Source organism: Sus scrofa, chromosome 18, assembly GCF_054392235.1.
Source record: "Sus scrofa isolate SSC_HxYL_T2T_F1_AM1 chromosome 18, Sscrofa_HxYL_maternal_Yorkshire_Landrace_v2.0, whole genome shotgun sequence".
Lineage (NCBI taxonomy): Eukaryota > Metazoa > Chordata > Mammalia > Artiodactyla > Suidae > Sus > Sus scrofa.
Genome location: NC_139400.1, coordinates 64,307,702 through 64,323,577, shown reverse-complemented (window position 1 = coordinate 64,323,577; position 15,876 = coordinate 64,307,702). Strand labels below are relative to the sequence as shown.

Here is a 15,876-nt window from a genome sequence, read left to right as displayed (position 1 = left end):
TTGTGAATCAAACAGCCCTTGCCATTCTCAAAGTCATTCGGAAGTACTTTTTTGTTTAACTGTTGAAAGTATCCTGCAATGAGGGAAAACCGGAACACATAAGAACCTGAGACCTGCCAGTCAGTCTTAGACAGACAGCACAGACACCGGCACATTTGGGCCAACAAGGCACCACTTGGATACAACATCAAAAGATACATGCCATGCGTCCCACACCTGGAACTGCACACTGTGGATGGGAGTTGCTTCAGGTTGAAAGACAAGTACCATGCAGCCAACAGCAGAGCAGGGTTCTCTGTTCAAGAGTATACGGCTTGGGTCCTGAGCTCCGCTCCACGGGTTCTTCAATGAACAGCCTTCCCACACTAATCTGGCTACATTCTGAAGGAAGCCCAAAGCACTGGGCTCTTCAGGGTACTGACGACCGCCGGGTACCCGGCTTCACCCGCAGAGAGATGGTCACGCCCATATCGTCCCCCATAACGCACACAGGATCATCCCGTGGAGGAAAGAAAGGTGCAAAACCCTGGTTGTCTGGAAAGCAGTCCAGGTATGTGGACATTTCCAGACCCGCAACCACCCATCCAGCCAGGTGCTATCAACTTCTCACTATTCACCAGCTTTCCGCTGAGCACTAAGGATGTAGACAGAAGCGCGACACAGAAACCGCCCTTAGGAAGCGTATATTCTGGGGAGAATGGCACAGATGCAAATCGTCTCAACAGAAGTACTGTATGTTCTGGAAGTGGAAGTGACAGGCAGAAGGTGGCTGAACCGCGTGAAGGATGAGAGGGTTTGTGTCTATTAAAGATGCCACCGAAGACGCTTAAAGGAGCACTCAATTTTCAGGGCTCTACTGGCCGAGAGAGAGAGAGAGAGAGAGAGAGAGAGAGAGAGAGAGAAGATAAGCATTTCTTTTGCTGGAACATAAAAAATAAAGATGGGCGACCCTCTAAACAACATTTATACATCAATACAAGAGAAAAGAGGAGCTGATTTATATTAGAGATGAATTCCTCGAAGCCACAGAGAGCAGAAAAGGTCTAGGGATGGAATCCAAAAGACGACTGAGCCCCAAATCTCAGAGAGAGAAATGAAACCGTGGCCGCTCCTGGCAGGATCCAGCGCCCAAACCATCTTGGTAAAACTTAAGTGAGGGCAAAAACGCATAGCTTGTGAGGAAGGCAGAATGAACCAGAAGAGGAGGCAGAAGAGTGAGTGGGCAGGGAATACAAAACCAAAGCAGTTCAAGCCCAGGGTCCCTCAAATTTCCTGACTCGGCACCTTTTTACGGTCGGAGTTTATCTTAAAAACCTGCTGAGAATCACTGAATAAAGGGCTTACTTTCCAAAGGTAGGAGTTAAGGTTCTGCTATCCATGTAAACATGCTGAATTATGAATCCCATGGGGAGCCGAGGGTTGAATAATACACGGAAGAGCAGAGCTCTGACTCCCAGAGGCCCCCTGAGAGGCTACGTAATGACAGCCAAGAGCCCATTTCACAGGGGTTTTTCCAGACGCTATTATCAGTCAATGTGCCTACTGGGCACCAAAAAGAGGAAGAGGGGACAGTTACAGCAGGAGACACGACCCCTGCCCTCCAAAGCCTTGGATACCAACTAGGAACATGAGGCCTGAACTGGTGAGGACCTAGCACCGCAAGTGAGACGGCAATAATCCAGGAGCTCGGAGAAAGGAGACGACACCGCAGGACGAGCATGTCACAGGAAGAACGGGGCTTGAATGGAAGAAGGGCATTCTCGAAACCCCGCGATCAACAGGCTGGAACAAGCATGTCCACGTCCATACTCAGAAGATGGGGCGTGGGTCAGAATGAGTGGGCAAGGGAGAAACCGAACCCAAGACTGGGATCCTGGGATGCTCGGCCAAGAGTAGGACCGGACCTGGGAAGGCGGGAGGAGCTGTCCAGGGTTCTGAGAGACACGGCGACAGGAGGCAGGGTAGGGAAGATGAGCAGAAACAGAGAGGCCTGTTAGGAGGCTGTGGAACACTGTGGCATGAGCTAGCTTTCAGAGAAGTCTGGGTTTTTCATACTACACCACTGTACGGAAGGACCAAAGATCAGCAGTGAGGAACTGAGCGTGTTCGTTTAACCCCAAATCAAAGGGGGAGGGAGTGGGGTGGACTGGGAATTTGGAGTTAACAGATGCAAACTGTTGCCTTGGGAGTGGATAAGCCATGAGATCCTGCTGCTATCATAGCACTGGCACTATGTCTGGTCACTTGTGATGGAGCAGGATCATGTGAGAAAAAGGCATGTATACATGTTTGTGTGACTGGGTCCCCTTGCTGTATAGTAGAAAATTGACAGAACACTGTAAACCAGCTATAGTGGAAAAAATAAAAATCATGAAAATAAAAAAAAAAAACAAGAAAAGAAATATCAATTGACTTTGCTATCATAAATGCAAGAATTCTAAATGCTTCTTCAAGAGAGACTGTTTTTAAGCTTTGTGCTTGTCTCAATATAAAATGCCCTGCTCTGTTTAATTTTGTTTTCCTGCCCTTCTTACAGGTATTTGTCGTAGGTCTCCTGCCACGGCTCCCCGGTGGCCCGACTTCGTCGTTTTCTCTTTCTAGCAGAGAAGGAACACACACAACGGTAAAGAGTGGACGTCTGCTTGGGAAGGAGAGCTCCTGGCTTCCCTCCAGCACACTCCTAAAAGAAGAAAGATGCGAGGCACACGACTAATGCTCCGAAATAACTCGCCCACTGCTTAAAGGAAGAACTCCTAACGAGTAAGCCACGCGGTGACAGGCTTTAGGCAAGGGGAGGCTGTGAAAGAGAACGCCACTACAATGACTAAGGACACCGCACGGGCATTTAAGCGGAATCTGAGATCCTCTAAGGCTTTTGAAGTCGTAGGTCACATACCGTGTAAGCAGTTAAGACAACGTTATTCAGGAGAATACAGCCTCATCTATATTCAAGAAGGCAATTTTCTTAGCAACTTGAGCCCCTTTACATGAGAAGCTAGGCCTATTTTATTTTCATTCTGTGATTCAAGTAAAATTGAACTTTATCAATTAAATCTGAACATAAAGTTATACCTAGGAAAAAACTTTAAAAAACACACGTGGAGTTCCCATCGTGGTGCAGTGGTTAACGAATCCAACTAGGAACCATGAGGTTGTGGGTTTGATCCCTGGCCTTGCTCAGTGGGTTGAGGATCTGGTGTGTTGCCGTGAGCTGTGGTGTAGGTTGCAGACTCAGCTCGGATCCTGCTCTGATTGGACCCTTAGTCTGGGAACCTCCATATGCCGTGGGAGCGGCCCAAGAAACGGCAAAAAGACCAAAAAAAAAAAAAAACCAAAAAAACCCCACAAACAAACAAACAAAAAAAACCAAGTGTAGCTAAAGCATTTTAATTAACGTGTATTCTGAATACCCCTCTCGCGTACCGAAATCAGACTGTCAACATGCAAAAGGGATATCACTCTGGTGGTTTTCACTTCTGAGCAACAGAAGAGCAGTCGCAGACGGCTGAGTGGCACCAAATCCTTTTTATTAACTCTTATAATGCAATTGTAGCAGAACATACAGCTGTCCAAATAATCTTAGTGGCATGATTCATTCATATAAAGATCTCGGAACAAGATACCAACCTAGAAAGGAGCTGGCATTTAGAAGTGAGGAGAGGAAAAGGCTGCTTCAACAGACACAGGATAAATTGAGCATTGCTCCAGGTCAAAGACACGGACACGTGTATAGGTATTTCCGTTCGTGTGTGTCCGCCGTTGAGGTATAACCTGTGCAGAATAAAATGCACGCATCTCAAGTGTGCGGTCCAGGATTTTTACCAGTGTGTGTACCTGGGAGGCTGTCAGGACAGTGACGATCGTCAGTATTTCAGAACATCCTTCCTTTCAGAACATCCTACCTGGCCTCCATCACCGTGGTCGGATTTTGCCTTCTCCCAGCCATCACTAAAAGGAATCATGCGACGCGTGCACATTCGCGTCTGGCTTCTCTGGCTGAACATCAACAGTCATCCGTATTTGCTGCATGAATCGACAGTTAAAAAGAACAAGCTACTCACTAAGACTACACCACATTTGTCCATCCCTCTACTACTGATGAACATCTGGGTTGTTTCGAGCTTGCGGCCATTACAAATTAAGCCACTGTTAATACTCCTCTCCCCGCACATGTGTTCTGTGGACACAGGCACTGCGTTCCGTTTCCTTGACTATATACCGACGAGCAGAACTGGTGGGTCATTAGGAAGCATACGCTTAGCTTTCGTAGACTCTGCTTAACAGTATTTCTCTTGAAATAGTAATGGAAAAATAATATTCTTCAACGTGCAGAATGACTGGTTTAGTTATTTCTTCGTCTATATCATATAAAGTTATACAGCGTCTAGTGCAGTATTCCATCCCAACACACAGAGCAGAATCATCTGAGAAACCTTTTAGAAATAAAGACTCCTCTATGTCCCCACCCTCTGCCAAATAAGACCCTATGATAGGTGGGAATTTTCAGCTACTGCTTCATGACTTTACTGTTGCAAAATCGGAAACCGTAAGTGCAATGAATGAGCTGAAGAGACACTTTCAGGGAAAATTGTTTAAATGCTATGCAAAAGAAGTATTACTTCCATTTTTTTTCCATCTTCAAGAGTTTTATTGAAGTGGGTTTGACCTGCACCGTTGTGAGCATCTCTGCTGTACAACCAAGTCATGCAGTTAGACCCGCACCCGCACCCTTCTCCTCCGATTCTCCGCCCACGCAGGCTGTCACGGAATACGGGTCAGCGTTCTCTGCGCTCTACCGCGGGTCCCGGCTGGCCAGTCACTCCGCACACCTCAGTGTGCACATGCCAACCCCAACCTCCTATCAAGTTTTAATTTGTTCAAGTTATTTTGACCCAGAAGTAAAAACTAAAGTCAGACGTGTTTCCTGATTTTTGTTAATATGTGTTTCGCTCTCCCTGAACGTCTAATGACAAAACCTGTTCTTGACTGAATATGGCCATTGCTTCACCCAAAGAAAATCTGCAAATTCACAGTGTTTTTAGAATTGAAAACATTATTTTTTTTAAAGAAGAATGATACATCGCCCCCACTCAAAGCAACCACATAATCAGAAACAGGAAAATAAAATAATAAAGGCAAAAAACTCATCTGAGCTGAGAAGCTGAAGATTAAGGCTCCTTGCAAAAGATAATGACATTCTGAAATCTGTCACCTCAAAGTCAGATACCTACAATGTAAGGGTCGTGAAGGCACAGGGCCTCGTAATAAGGCTTCTCCAGAGCACACCATTGAATTTCTGTGTGAGATAAACAAACAGCACCAAACCAACTTCCTCCCCTGCCAAAAAACAAGTGCAAGGCTAAAACGAACTTAATATTCAAGCATGTCGTACAGGCAGGACTGAAAGAAAAAAAGAACCGGAAATTACATGGAAAAGGATACAGCACACACCTGACTTGAAACGGACGTCAGAGAAGAGACAACTGAAGGCATTTACCGAGTCACACGGCCATCAGCCTACCTGGATGACTGACTGGGTGAGCAAAGACGCGAGTAAACGCCTACCGTGCTTCTCTCGGTTTCTCTTCCGGCCCTGGAACCAGCAGTGTCTGCCCTGTGAACCTTAGCCATCAGGCAATTTCTATACAATATTAAAAAGACTTACTTAGAAGCAGAATGTAATAGAATCATTGAACTGGAGCCAGACATTTCAGAGACCATCCAAGCAAGCCCCTTTTTTCAAACGTGAGGAGATATGGGCACCACCACAAAAAAAAAAAAAGAGCTCTGCCCATGGAGTTCCCGCTGCAGGGAAATGGGATCAGCAGCCTCTGGAGAGCACTGGGATACAGGTTCGGGCCCCAGCCCTGCGCAGTGGGTTTAGGATCTGGCGCTGTGACCGCTGAGGTTTAGGTCACAACTGCAGCTCGGATCTGATCCCCGGCCTGGGAACTCCATGCGTCGAGGGGCAGCCAAAAAAGGAAAAGAAAAGGAAAGCTCTGCTCAGCGCCGGCTCACGTTTTAATGGATGGCAATGGGAAGAACAAACATTTACTAAATCATCAAAATAGGTGCCCTGTGTCCAGGAGGGGGAAGCGGGAGGGCCAAAAGCATATTCCTTTTTGTCTGAAAGGGCCTCGAAGCCGAACGAGAACCCGCCCTTTGCCTGATGGATCCGTGTGAGGAGAGCACATAATTCCCTTCCCGGATTAGTCCACAGATCCCAAGGATTCTGGCCTCATTCTGTGGTTCTGTTTCTTTTAAGCCAAACAAAGCAACCTGGTACCTTTCACACACAACGTGTCAGCTTTAGAGACCGCGGTCTCCTTTGTAAACGACACCAATTCCTCATGATGGATCTTTCAACACGTCCTGAGGCTTTCTTCAAAACAGGACCATCTGTTCCCCCGAAGGATCACTTTTTTCCTCCCCAAAGGTTCACATTTACACACCACGGATACCTGACACTTTCAAGGCACATCCTGAACACCAAAAGCAAGCTTCCAATTCACCATTTTCTTCATTCTCGGTGATCCCAAACCACGATGAAGGAAATAAAAAGCCTGGCTCTTCTCTTTCAATCAATATCACCCCCTAAGAGTCCGCGCCTCAAAACATTCACATAAAATATGAGCTTTATATGTTTAGAAGAGATAAACGGAACAAGAAGGGTTTTTGATCGATTTCCATTACATCTGGCCTCTGGAGACGACGACGGGGGTCACACTTTAAGGGGCCACACCCCCGTCGAGGATGCCTGTCAGCGGCATTAGTCACCAACGGAGGCGGAATGTTTTAACAACAATGCGCCTAGACGGTGCCCTCTGTGACCACACACGCGCACAGAGAACTATCTTAAGTGCTCCATGTAAAGCCAAGCGGGTGACTAGAATAACTAAAGAATTGTAATCAAACAGATGTATAAAAATAACATTTTTAAAGTTCATATGAGATACCCAGTGACACCATAATGTATATTAATATAAAAAATATACAAAAATAGAATCTTAAAAGAAGTTCATATATAAAGATAGCCAGGGAAACTACATTATATACAATATATAAATTACATGTATTTACATGTAAACATACACACACACACCTCTTTCTTTACGAGTTCACCTTTAAAATTTTTAGCATAGGCTCATAAAGTTCAGAGTTATAAAACCTACAAATCAGCACTCTGATTTAATTGATAATGATAAAACAAACTGCTAAAACAAATAGTCTAAAGTACAAATTCTTGCAGGAAATTTAGCTCGCAGAGTATTCAGTACTGAATACTTACTACATCGAACTTCTGAGTGATGTTCCCCTGCACGTCCAGCAGATACACTTTGCCGTAATGCGTGCCCAGGGCCAAGAACTGCAAGAAGATCAGAGGGGGCCGTTAACACACAAGTAGTAATGAAACCAGGTGCAAGGTCAAGGCTCCTAAGGCGCCTGGATCTGCGTCACTTACTCAGACAGGCAGTCCTTCCAGAAGCCTTGTTTCCAGCTTTGAGGAAATAACAGCACAGGCCTCCATCACGGTGACGGCGCGAGCCCGCGGCCCGGTGACTCCCGGGGGACCCTCGTCTACTCACAGCTGGAGGTGGGGATGTGGTCTACACACCTCGCCTGACAGACTGAGGCCACGAATTAAGATGCAGCTAGGAAAGCACGGCCGCCTACGGCCGAACTCCGCGTCCAAGAAGGGGATGGTTAGGAAACGCCGTCTAGTGTGCGGCAAATGTGCAAATCTGTGCACTCTTTTAGGTTCAACACACACAGCTACACACACACAGCACGAGTATTCTTTCTTAGAAAGGAAAATCCATGCCACGTTGAGAGATGAAAAAATACAGACGTACTTAGACTGCTGTGATCATGGGACACGTCTGTAAGTAAATGTATGACGTTAAGTGTCAGTGTTTATTTCTAAATGCAAAAAAAAAAAAATCCCTTTCTGGCACCTAAATAACTGTTGAGCTGCATATTCATTTTAGGACAAAGACTAGTTAGTCAGTCCTACTGTTTCTTTAATTCTCTGAACGAACCCTAAACAAATGAGGAGAAACGTTCTACCTGATAGGACACGAGAGTTCTCTTCCTTCTCCTTTCTCCAAGCATTACTCAAATAGTTCCAAATTCTCTATTTTGTTACATGTGAGCATGCTGCATCGCAACCTATAACGAAATGCTCAAATTTACAGGCACTGCTAAGCGTTTCAGTCAAGCAGCACAATCTTTAAAAAATAACCTTACAGAAACTCAAGATTTGAAAGGATTTATCGAAATGGAATTGCTGAAAATGAAATTTCAGATCAGGCACTTAAAATATGACGCTCCATTAAAGGGGAGTCGCAAAGAGGAAACGCAGGGACTCATCAGAAATTCAGCCCCTGCAATGCCTTTCACTCCTGCAAGGTTGCCTTTTTTCAGGAAGAAAAAAGTCCCCCGGGTAAAAAAATCAATACTGGTTAATAAAACATCAGGTGTGCAGACATAACTAGGTGTGACGATCCCGCCGCACGGCCTGCCTGGATGCACCAGGTGCCAGGCCGATTACTCATCCAGGGCAGACAGCGAGCCTGGTGCAAACAGGATGCCGGGGTCCTGGAAGGCGAAGGGGAAGGGGCAACTCTGGGGGGAAATTAGTCTGAATATTTAAACCAAACAGGGATGTTGCCTCCAAAGCAAAAGAACACTCTAAGCAGAAGGGGAGGACCCAGATGGTTGTGAATTTTGTCTCCACAGTGAGACTCCGACAATATCCAAGTAGAAAGACACTGCCGAATACCAGCTGCAAACAAACAATGCTCCGCTTGATCCTGAGGCCGTCCACGCTGCAAGAGTAGGTCTTAAAAGCTCACTGCGCCCGAGTACGCGGCTGTATTGACTTTCCTCATAAATACTGCATTTCGCTGGTTAGAAGACAAAGGGGTTTGGGTCCTGAAAAGGCGTTAATGCTGGATCACCTCTGTGAAGGCCACTCTTGAACTTCCGATCACATTCACTCCATCAAAGTTTTAAGGTTCTACTCGGAGTACTTTACCCCAATTCACTTCCTTCCCCTCAAAACTACGTTTCATCCACTTAATATTGAACACAGGAAGAAAACATAAACTAATTATTTCGATTTTACACTTTCAACCTAGAACTACAATTACTTTAGAATATCTTTGGAAAACAAACGCAATGGTTTTTATGACAATCTACCTTTTGCTTTGGAAAACAGTTCATCATTTAATTATTGCTGCTCCCTTTCAGACATAAATAACTTTATGTGCTCTTAAAACATCAAATTGGATAAGGCAACTGCACAGCTCTTAAAAATTTTTACTTAACTACCCAAACTATTAATGGGTCACGCTTTCACTTGCTAGTGCTTTCGACTACTTAAAAGACAAGAACAAGGGCAAAACTGGCCACAAATCACACACACAAATACACAATCTTTAACTATGACTCTCCTTCCAGAAATTAACAACTGTGCTTCTGTCGCTACTGAGCTTTTTTTCTTTTTTTCCCGTTTAATCTGAGAGCGCTTCAAGCCCAGCGTGGGCAGAGAATAAGAACAATTTAATTAGCCCTTTCCTGTTTAAATACAGAAACTAGACTCGTCCTATAAACTAGCATTTGGGCATCCAATCCTTCCCAACCACCCACTAGCATAACTGGACTTCTTGTAAGTAAACAAGCAGCTCAGTGGAAACGAATCCGACTAGGAACCATGAGGTTGCGGGTTTGATCCCTGGCCTCGCTCAGTGGGTTAGTGGGTTAAGGATCCGGCGCTGCTGTGAGCTGGGGTGTAGGTCGCAGACGTGGCTCGGATCTGGTGTTGCTGTGGCTCTGGCGTAGGCCGGTGGCTACAGCTCCGATTAGACCCCCGCCAGGGAGCCTCCATGTGCAGTGGGTGTGGCCCTGACAAAGGACAAAAGACAAACAAACAAACACACCAAGTAGAAGTGATTCGCAGACTTGAGGATATGAAAGAAACGAGACGTAGCATGTTCCAGACGTGGTCAGCTGTGTAATAACAGCATCCGCATCTCACCTGGCACTTAATAGCACTCAAAGCATTAGCGCAGGGCCTTTAATTCCATGTGAGGAAGTCGGTTCTGGGAGTTGATGTGGCTGCCCTGGAGAGCTCCAATGAGTGGCAGAGCAAGGCCAGAATTAAGAGCTAAAATACTCTCCACAGGATCAGAAGAAGCCTGGTAAACTGAAACAAGGGTTTCGGATCAGGTGCATATTCTAAGCAGCCTGGCAGCTGCTCGGGCTGGGAGGGTTGGTGGGGAAACGAGGGTGGTGTCTAAGGGGTATGGGGCTTCTTTGGGGGATGATGACGAAAATGTTCTAAAATTGACTCTGGCGACGGCTGCACAGCTCTGTGAATATACTAAACCACTGAACTGTACACATTAAATGGGTCAATTATTTGGTATGTGAATTACAGCTCAAAAAGTATCTTTCGGGAGTTCTCATCGTGGCTCAGTGGTAATGAACCTGACTAGTATCCATGAGGACTCGGGTTCCAGGCCTGGCCTCGCTCAGCGGGTAAAGGATCCAGTGCTGCGTGAGCTGTGGTATAGGGGGCAGACATGGCTTGGATCCCAAGTTGCTGTGGCTGTGGTGCAGGCCAGCAGCTGCAGCTCTGATTCGACCCCTAGCCTGGGAACCTCCACATGCTGGGGGTGAAGCCCAAAAAAGACAAAAAAATTTTTTAAAAATTAACAAAAACTTTAATGTGGTGTAGTCATTAAAAATAAAAAACAATTTGTAAATAAAAAATAAATCCCTTACTACCCCCGCCCCCAAAACGAATGCATGTTCTAAAACAGTCTGCTTACAGGCCCGCCATTGGGCTCAAGCTGGGTCAAGCGTGGTGTCAATAACGTCTGCTCTCTGGGGAGGCAGACGCTGTTCTCCGCGTCGGCCATTCAGTGGCTTATTCAACAGACACCCAAAAAACACCTAAAATATGCTTAGACAATACGCAAGTATGTCTTAAAAGGGCGATGGTACAAGGGCAGAGACAGACACAAAAAGCTGGCCAATTAAAATTAAATTCTCTTTAATGAAAATTAAAGAGTACGCTTGAGGCGTTCCCGCTGTGGCACGACGGCGTTGGCAGTGTCTTGGGGGGCCGGGATGCAGGTGCGAGATCTCCATCCCAGCACAGTGGGTCAGGGAGCCAGCACTGCCGCAGCTGTGGCTCAGGTCTCAGCCACGGCTCGGATCTGATCCCGGGCCATGGAATCCCTATGTTGCAGGGTGGTCAAAAAAAGAAAGGGGGGGGGGTGCTTATATGTAAGAAAAGTTGTTTTCTGAATAACACAGGTTTGAACTGGGAGGGCCCACTTATACACAGGTTTTTTTAACAGTAAACAGCTGGCCTTCGAACAGTGTTGGGGGTTAGGGGACACCAATCCTCCCTGCAGTTGAAAGTGTGCGGGCAACTCAAGAGCCGGCCCTCTGCGCCTCGACGGTTCCTCTCGATCAGCGGTGCCACGAGCACGGCTTCCACGACCAACCAGGGACCGTGCAGCAGTATTTTTTATTTTTATTTTTTATTTTTTTTAATTTATTTTTTCTTTTTTTTTTTTTTTTGTCTTTTTTTGCTATTTCTTTGGGCCGCTCCCACGGCATATGGAGGTTCCCGGGCTAGGGGTAGAATCGGAGCTGTAGCCACTGGCCTGTGCCAGAGACACAGCAACGCGGGATCCGAGCCGCGTCTGCAACCTACACCACAGCTCACGGCAACGCCGGATCGTTAACCCACTGAGCAAGGGCAGGGACCGAACCCGCAACCTCATGGTTCCTAGTCGGATTCATTAACCACTGCGCCATGACGGGAACTCCTGTGCAGCAGTATTTCCTACCGAAAAACACCCATGGACAAGTGACACCTGCAGTTCCAACCTGTGTTGTTCAAGGGTCACTGTCCTTCTAAGGGCCTGAGGAGCCCAGAGGATCCAGCTGTGCTGAACTCTGAAGGAGGAGGAGACAGCAGACACCGAGGCGGAGGATGGGCTTGAGGTAGAGCCCATGTCAGGCAGAGAGGACACAACTTGCACAAGGGGTACAGTCACAGGAAGAGCAGGACAACGTCAAGAAATTACAAGTAGTTCGGGTGGTGGAAGCAGCGGGGGGGAGGAGACCGGCCGCGAGATCGGAAAGGCCGGTTAAGAGGACGCCAGTGAAGAGTTCTGGGAAAAGGGTAATCACACGCTCGGATCTGAACTTCTGGAAGATTATTTCAATCAAAAGAGGTGCTATAAGGACGGGAATGAAACTGAATCTAAACAGACTGGCTGACAGTGTGTTCCAGGGAGAACGCTTCATTCATCCCAGGGATCCTTGCTTAGGATGGGAGTGGATTCAAACAGGGGACACGGACAGGCAGCACCTACAGGCAGAAGAGATGCTGTGAGTAACACGAGCCGGGGGTGCTGCCAGAGCACCATACTTGTGGCAGAAAGGGGTCAGACACTGGGCCAATTACACAGGGAGGCAAGATCTCAGAGGGCCACAGACACCACATGAGTAGGTGATGAAAATCTGACAAGGTGTTTGGATTTGTTTTAATTGTATGGCCACAGCCGTGGCAAATGGAAGTTCCTGAGCCACGGACTCCAAGCTGCAGCTGTGACCTACGCCACAGCTGCGGCAACACCTGATCCTTTAATCCACTGGGCTGGGCTGGGCTGGGGATCCGACAGTACCTCTCCAGGGACCCAGGCCACTACAATCAGATTCTTAACCCACTGCACCGTGGTAGCAACTCCAGAAGAGGGTTTTAAAATCTGTATTTTCAACATATCATTCTGAAACTGACAGCACTAAGGGCCTGAACCGAGCCAAAACACAGGCTGGCACTAGAACCCACGTGCCAGGACTCAAACCCAACCTAAAGCCAGATTAGGACTTAAACCCACCGTTTCAAATTCGAATTACTCACCCTGTGTCTGGACTCACCAAGGCTCAGGTTGCGAGAGACAAAGTGGTAGGCAAGAAACAGATTGATCAGGATAGGACGCTTATAAGAGGTGCGAGCAGGCGGGCAAGGAAGCTCTCTGCCTGAGGATCCGGGGGCTGGTTTTATCCTCCAAGGGGCTTGGGGACTGGAAGGGCTCCCCTCTTCCTTTCCAGGAGTAGCAGCTCCTCCTTGGTACCCGGTAAGGTGTGTATTCACATCAGCTGCAGGGCGGTCCTCACACTCCTGCCCTTTGGCTGAATCTGAATCCAGGCCTCATCCCACCACCCCCAACAACCTGAGGCCATTCTCGCACCTCCAGCAGTTAAGCATCTGGCTTGTTCTGAAGGTTTTCCTGAACTTACTGGGGTCTCCCAACACCTCCCAGGTTTCTCTCTTTATCTATGATCCCCTATAGGGACTTCCACGACCAGCTGTGCCCACTCTAGCCCTATCAATTCCGCCGGCCAGGTGGCAGTCAATTTAAAGTAGGACGCTCAGGAGTTCCCGTTGGGGTGCAGCAGAAACGAATCCGACTCGTTTCCATAAGGATGCGGGTGCTACCCCTGGCGTCGCTCTGCGGGTCGGGGATCTGGTGTCGCTATGAGCTGTTCTATAGGAACTGGCACTGCTGTGGCTGTAGTGCTGGCCAGCATCTATAGCTCCAATTTGACCCCTAGCCTGGGAACCTCCATATGCCATAGACGCAGACCTAAAAAAAGTGGGGGTGGGGTGGGGGGAGACATGGCCCAGGGACGGACCCTCCAGGGTGTGGCCTTGATGGTGGAGAAATGAAAAAGAGCAAAGGCCAAGCTGCTGAGATTCAATCAGGCTGAGGAACTGCAAGGCCAGGCTTCAGTGAGGGCAGAGAGGCGGGGAGGTGGCGCTGCAGCCACAGGGCAGGTGCCTCCAAGGAAGGGGTTTCTGGAGAAACCAGCCAGAGAGCACACAGTCCACCGGCACGCTGAGTGAGGGCTGGAATCTGTTTATAACGGAATGAAACCTGCAGTAAAGGGGAATGGGGTGGAAGGCAGGAGGAGAATGAGGTGACACTGCCGGTCACGGGGACACAGCCAGGAGCTGGGTCACAGCTGGGGCTCTGCTTTGTGGAGGCACCAAAGGCCCACCGTCCGGGCTCAGAGGGAAGAGAGGGCAATGGCTGAAGCCGCCTGGCCTCCAACACTCCAACCACGACTGTGGATGGTTTTGGTCCAAGAACGAGCTAAGGGTCCCGTAGAGTCCTTAGCCTGGACTCAGAAAGGTGGGGGGGTTTTGTCAGAGCAAAGACCCAGATATGGAATTCATTCATTCATCCGTCTAACAAATAAGTTATAACTGGGGGCCTCTCTGAAGGCCCCCAAGGTTAATCTCTTCTACCCTCATAAAAGCAATAGCTCCACAACGATTCTAATCCTAACACTTTGCTACTCTCTGACTTAAGATTCGAGGAATTTAGAGTTTCTAAGAACTACTTGCTACAAACCTTTCACACCCAACATCGTCTAAATTCTACTCAATACACCCTTGCAGTGGGGGGTGTGTGTGGGTGGGTGTGTGTGTGTGTGTGTGTGTGTACACAAAGACACATCTCTGGTGGTTGTTTTGATTTTTTGTTGGTGAGAAAGAACAAAGTGGCAGGGAGACACACTTACCACCCCCCAAAAGCACCCAGACGCCACAGCATAAAGAAACTTGTAGGAGGAACGACTTGCAGCCGCAGCCTCTTCAAGGGCCACCTCACCTTGTCATGGACTGTCATGCAGCTGGCCGCATCCTTCTGAAGGATTTCCGTTACCCCATTGGAGAGCCTTTCATACTTCAGTTTGGGCTCCTCCTCACTTTCTTCTTCCTGCAGGAAGGCAGAGACCGTGAGAGCCCTCGCGACGTATCCCAAATAGTCAAAGACTCAAAACACAGGCCTCGGGGGACCCAGAGACGACTCCCTCGGTGATGGCCAACCCTCCAACCGCCGTGAAGGCAAGGCCCTCACAGGGCACGTCTGCAGCCGGCCTGGCAACGTCTACGGCCGACCAAACTCAAAAGCTGGAAACAGGACGATGTATACTCGCTGCTGGCAGTGGGCACCGGGGCCTATTAGTGTAAATACAAAACTGTCTGTCCCACTACGCGGACAAAAGCCCATAAAAGGTGTGTGGGTGACACACTAGTCAGTGTGACCACGTGGACGTAAAAAGAGCGGCGAGACAGGAGCACAATAAACCTCTGAAATCATGAACTTTGCATTTCAAGGTTCTAAGTATTTGTGACAGACAGATCGGCGAATATCCCGATTTAATTAGAAAAATATAACTATGAAAATTAAGTCAAAGTGAAAGAAAATTAGAAAAATTTAAAAAAATTTCACGGCCACACTTGCTGCATATGGAAGCTTCTGGGCCAGGGATTGAATCCAAGCCACAGCTGCGACCTGTGCTGAAGCTGCGGCAACGGCAGATCCTTTCAATCCGCTGCGTTGGGCCGGGGAGCAAACCTGCGCCTCTGCAGCGACCTGAGCCACTGCAGTCAGATCCTTAACCCACTGCGCCACTGCAGGAATTCCTAAAATTGTTATATATAAAGCAAAGTATATACTTACCCTTCAGACAAAAGTATTTTAATATTTGTTTTAAATAACTGAGGAGTTCCTGTCATGGCTCAGTGGTTAACAAACCCGACTAGGATTCACGAGGACGTAGGTTCGATCCCCGGCCTTGCTCAGTGGGTTAAGGATCCAGCATTGCTGTGAGCTGTGGTGCAGGTTGCAGATGGCTACAGCTCTGATTCAACCCTTAGCCTGGGAACTTCCATGTGCCGCAGGTGAGCCCTAGAAAGACAAAAGACTAAGTAAGTAAGTAACTGATAAAGCAGTCATAATTTATTTAGTTTATGTCAGAATATACACTGTTTGCTCTCAC

General features: G+C 47.6%; 1 protein-coding gene across 5 annotated transcripts in view; it reads right to left on the bottom strand.

The window, feature by feature from the left end:
* Positions 1 to 15,876, bottom strand: part of VPS41 (VPS41 subunit of HOPS complex) — a 165,015-nt gene that overhangs the window by 109,213 nt on the left and 39,926 nt on the right. For all 5 annotated transcript variants that reach the window (XR_014833344.1, XM_085004958.1, XM_003134906.7 and 2 more), the window contains exons 3-4: positions 14,703 to 14,810; positions 7,289 to 7,366 (exon numbers count right to left, since the gene is read on the bottom strand). Coding sequence is in view for 4 of the 5 variants with exons in the window: in XM_085004958.1 (XP_084861084.1) it covers positions 7,289 to 7,366; positions 14,703 to 14,810 (186 nt within the window). In the remaining variant the exon portion in view is untranslated. The remainder of the gene's footprint in view (positions 1 to 7,288; positions 7,367 to 14,702; positions 14,811 to 15,876) is intronic.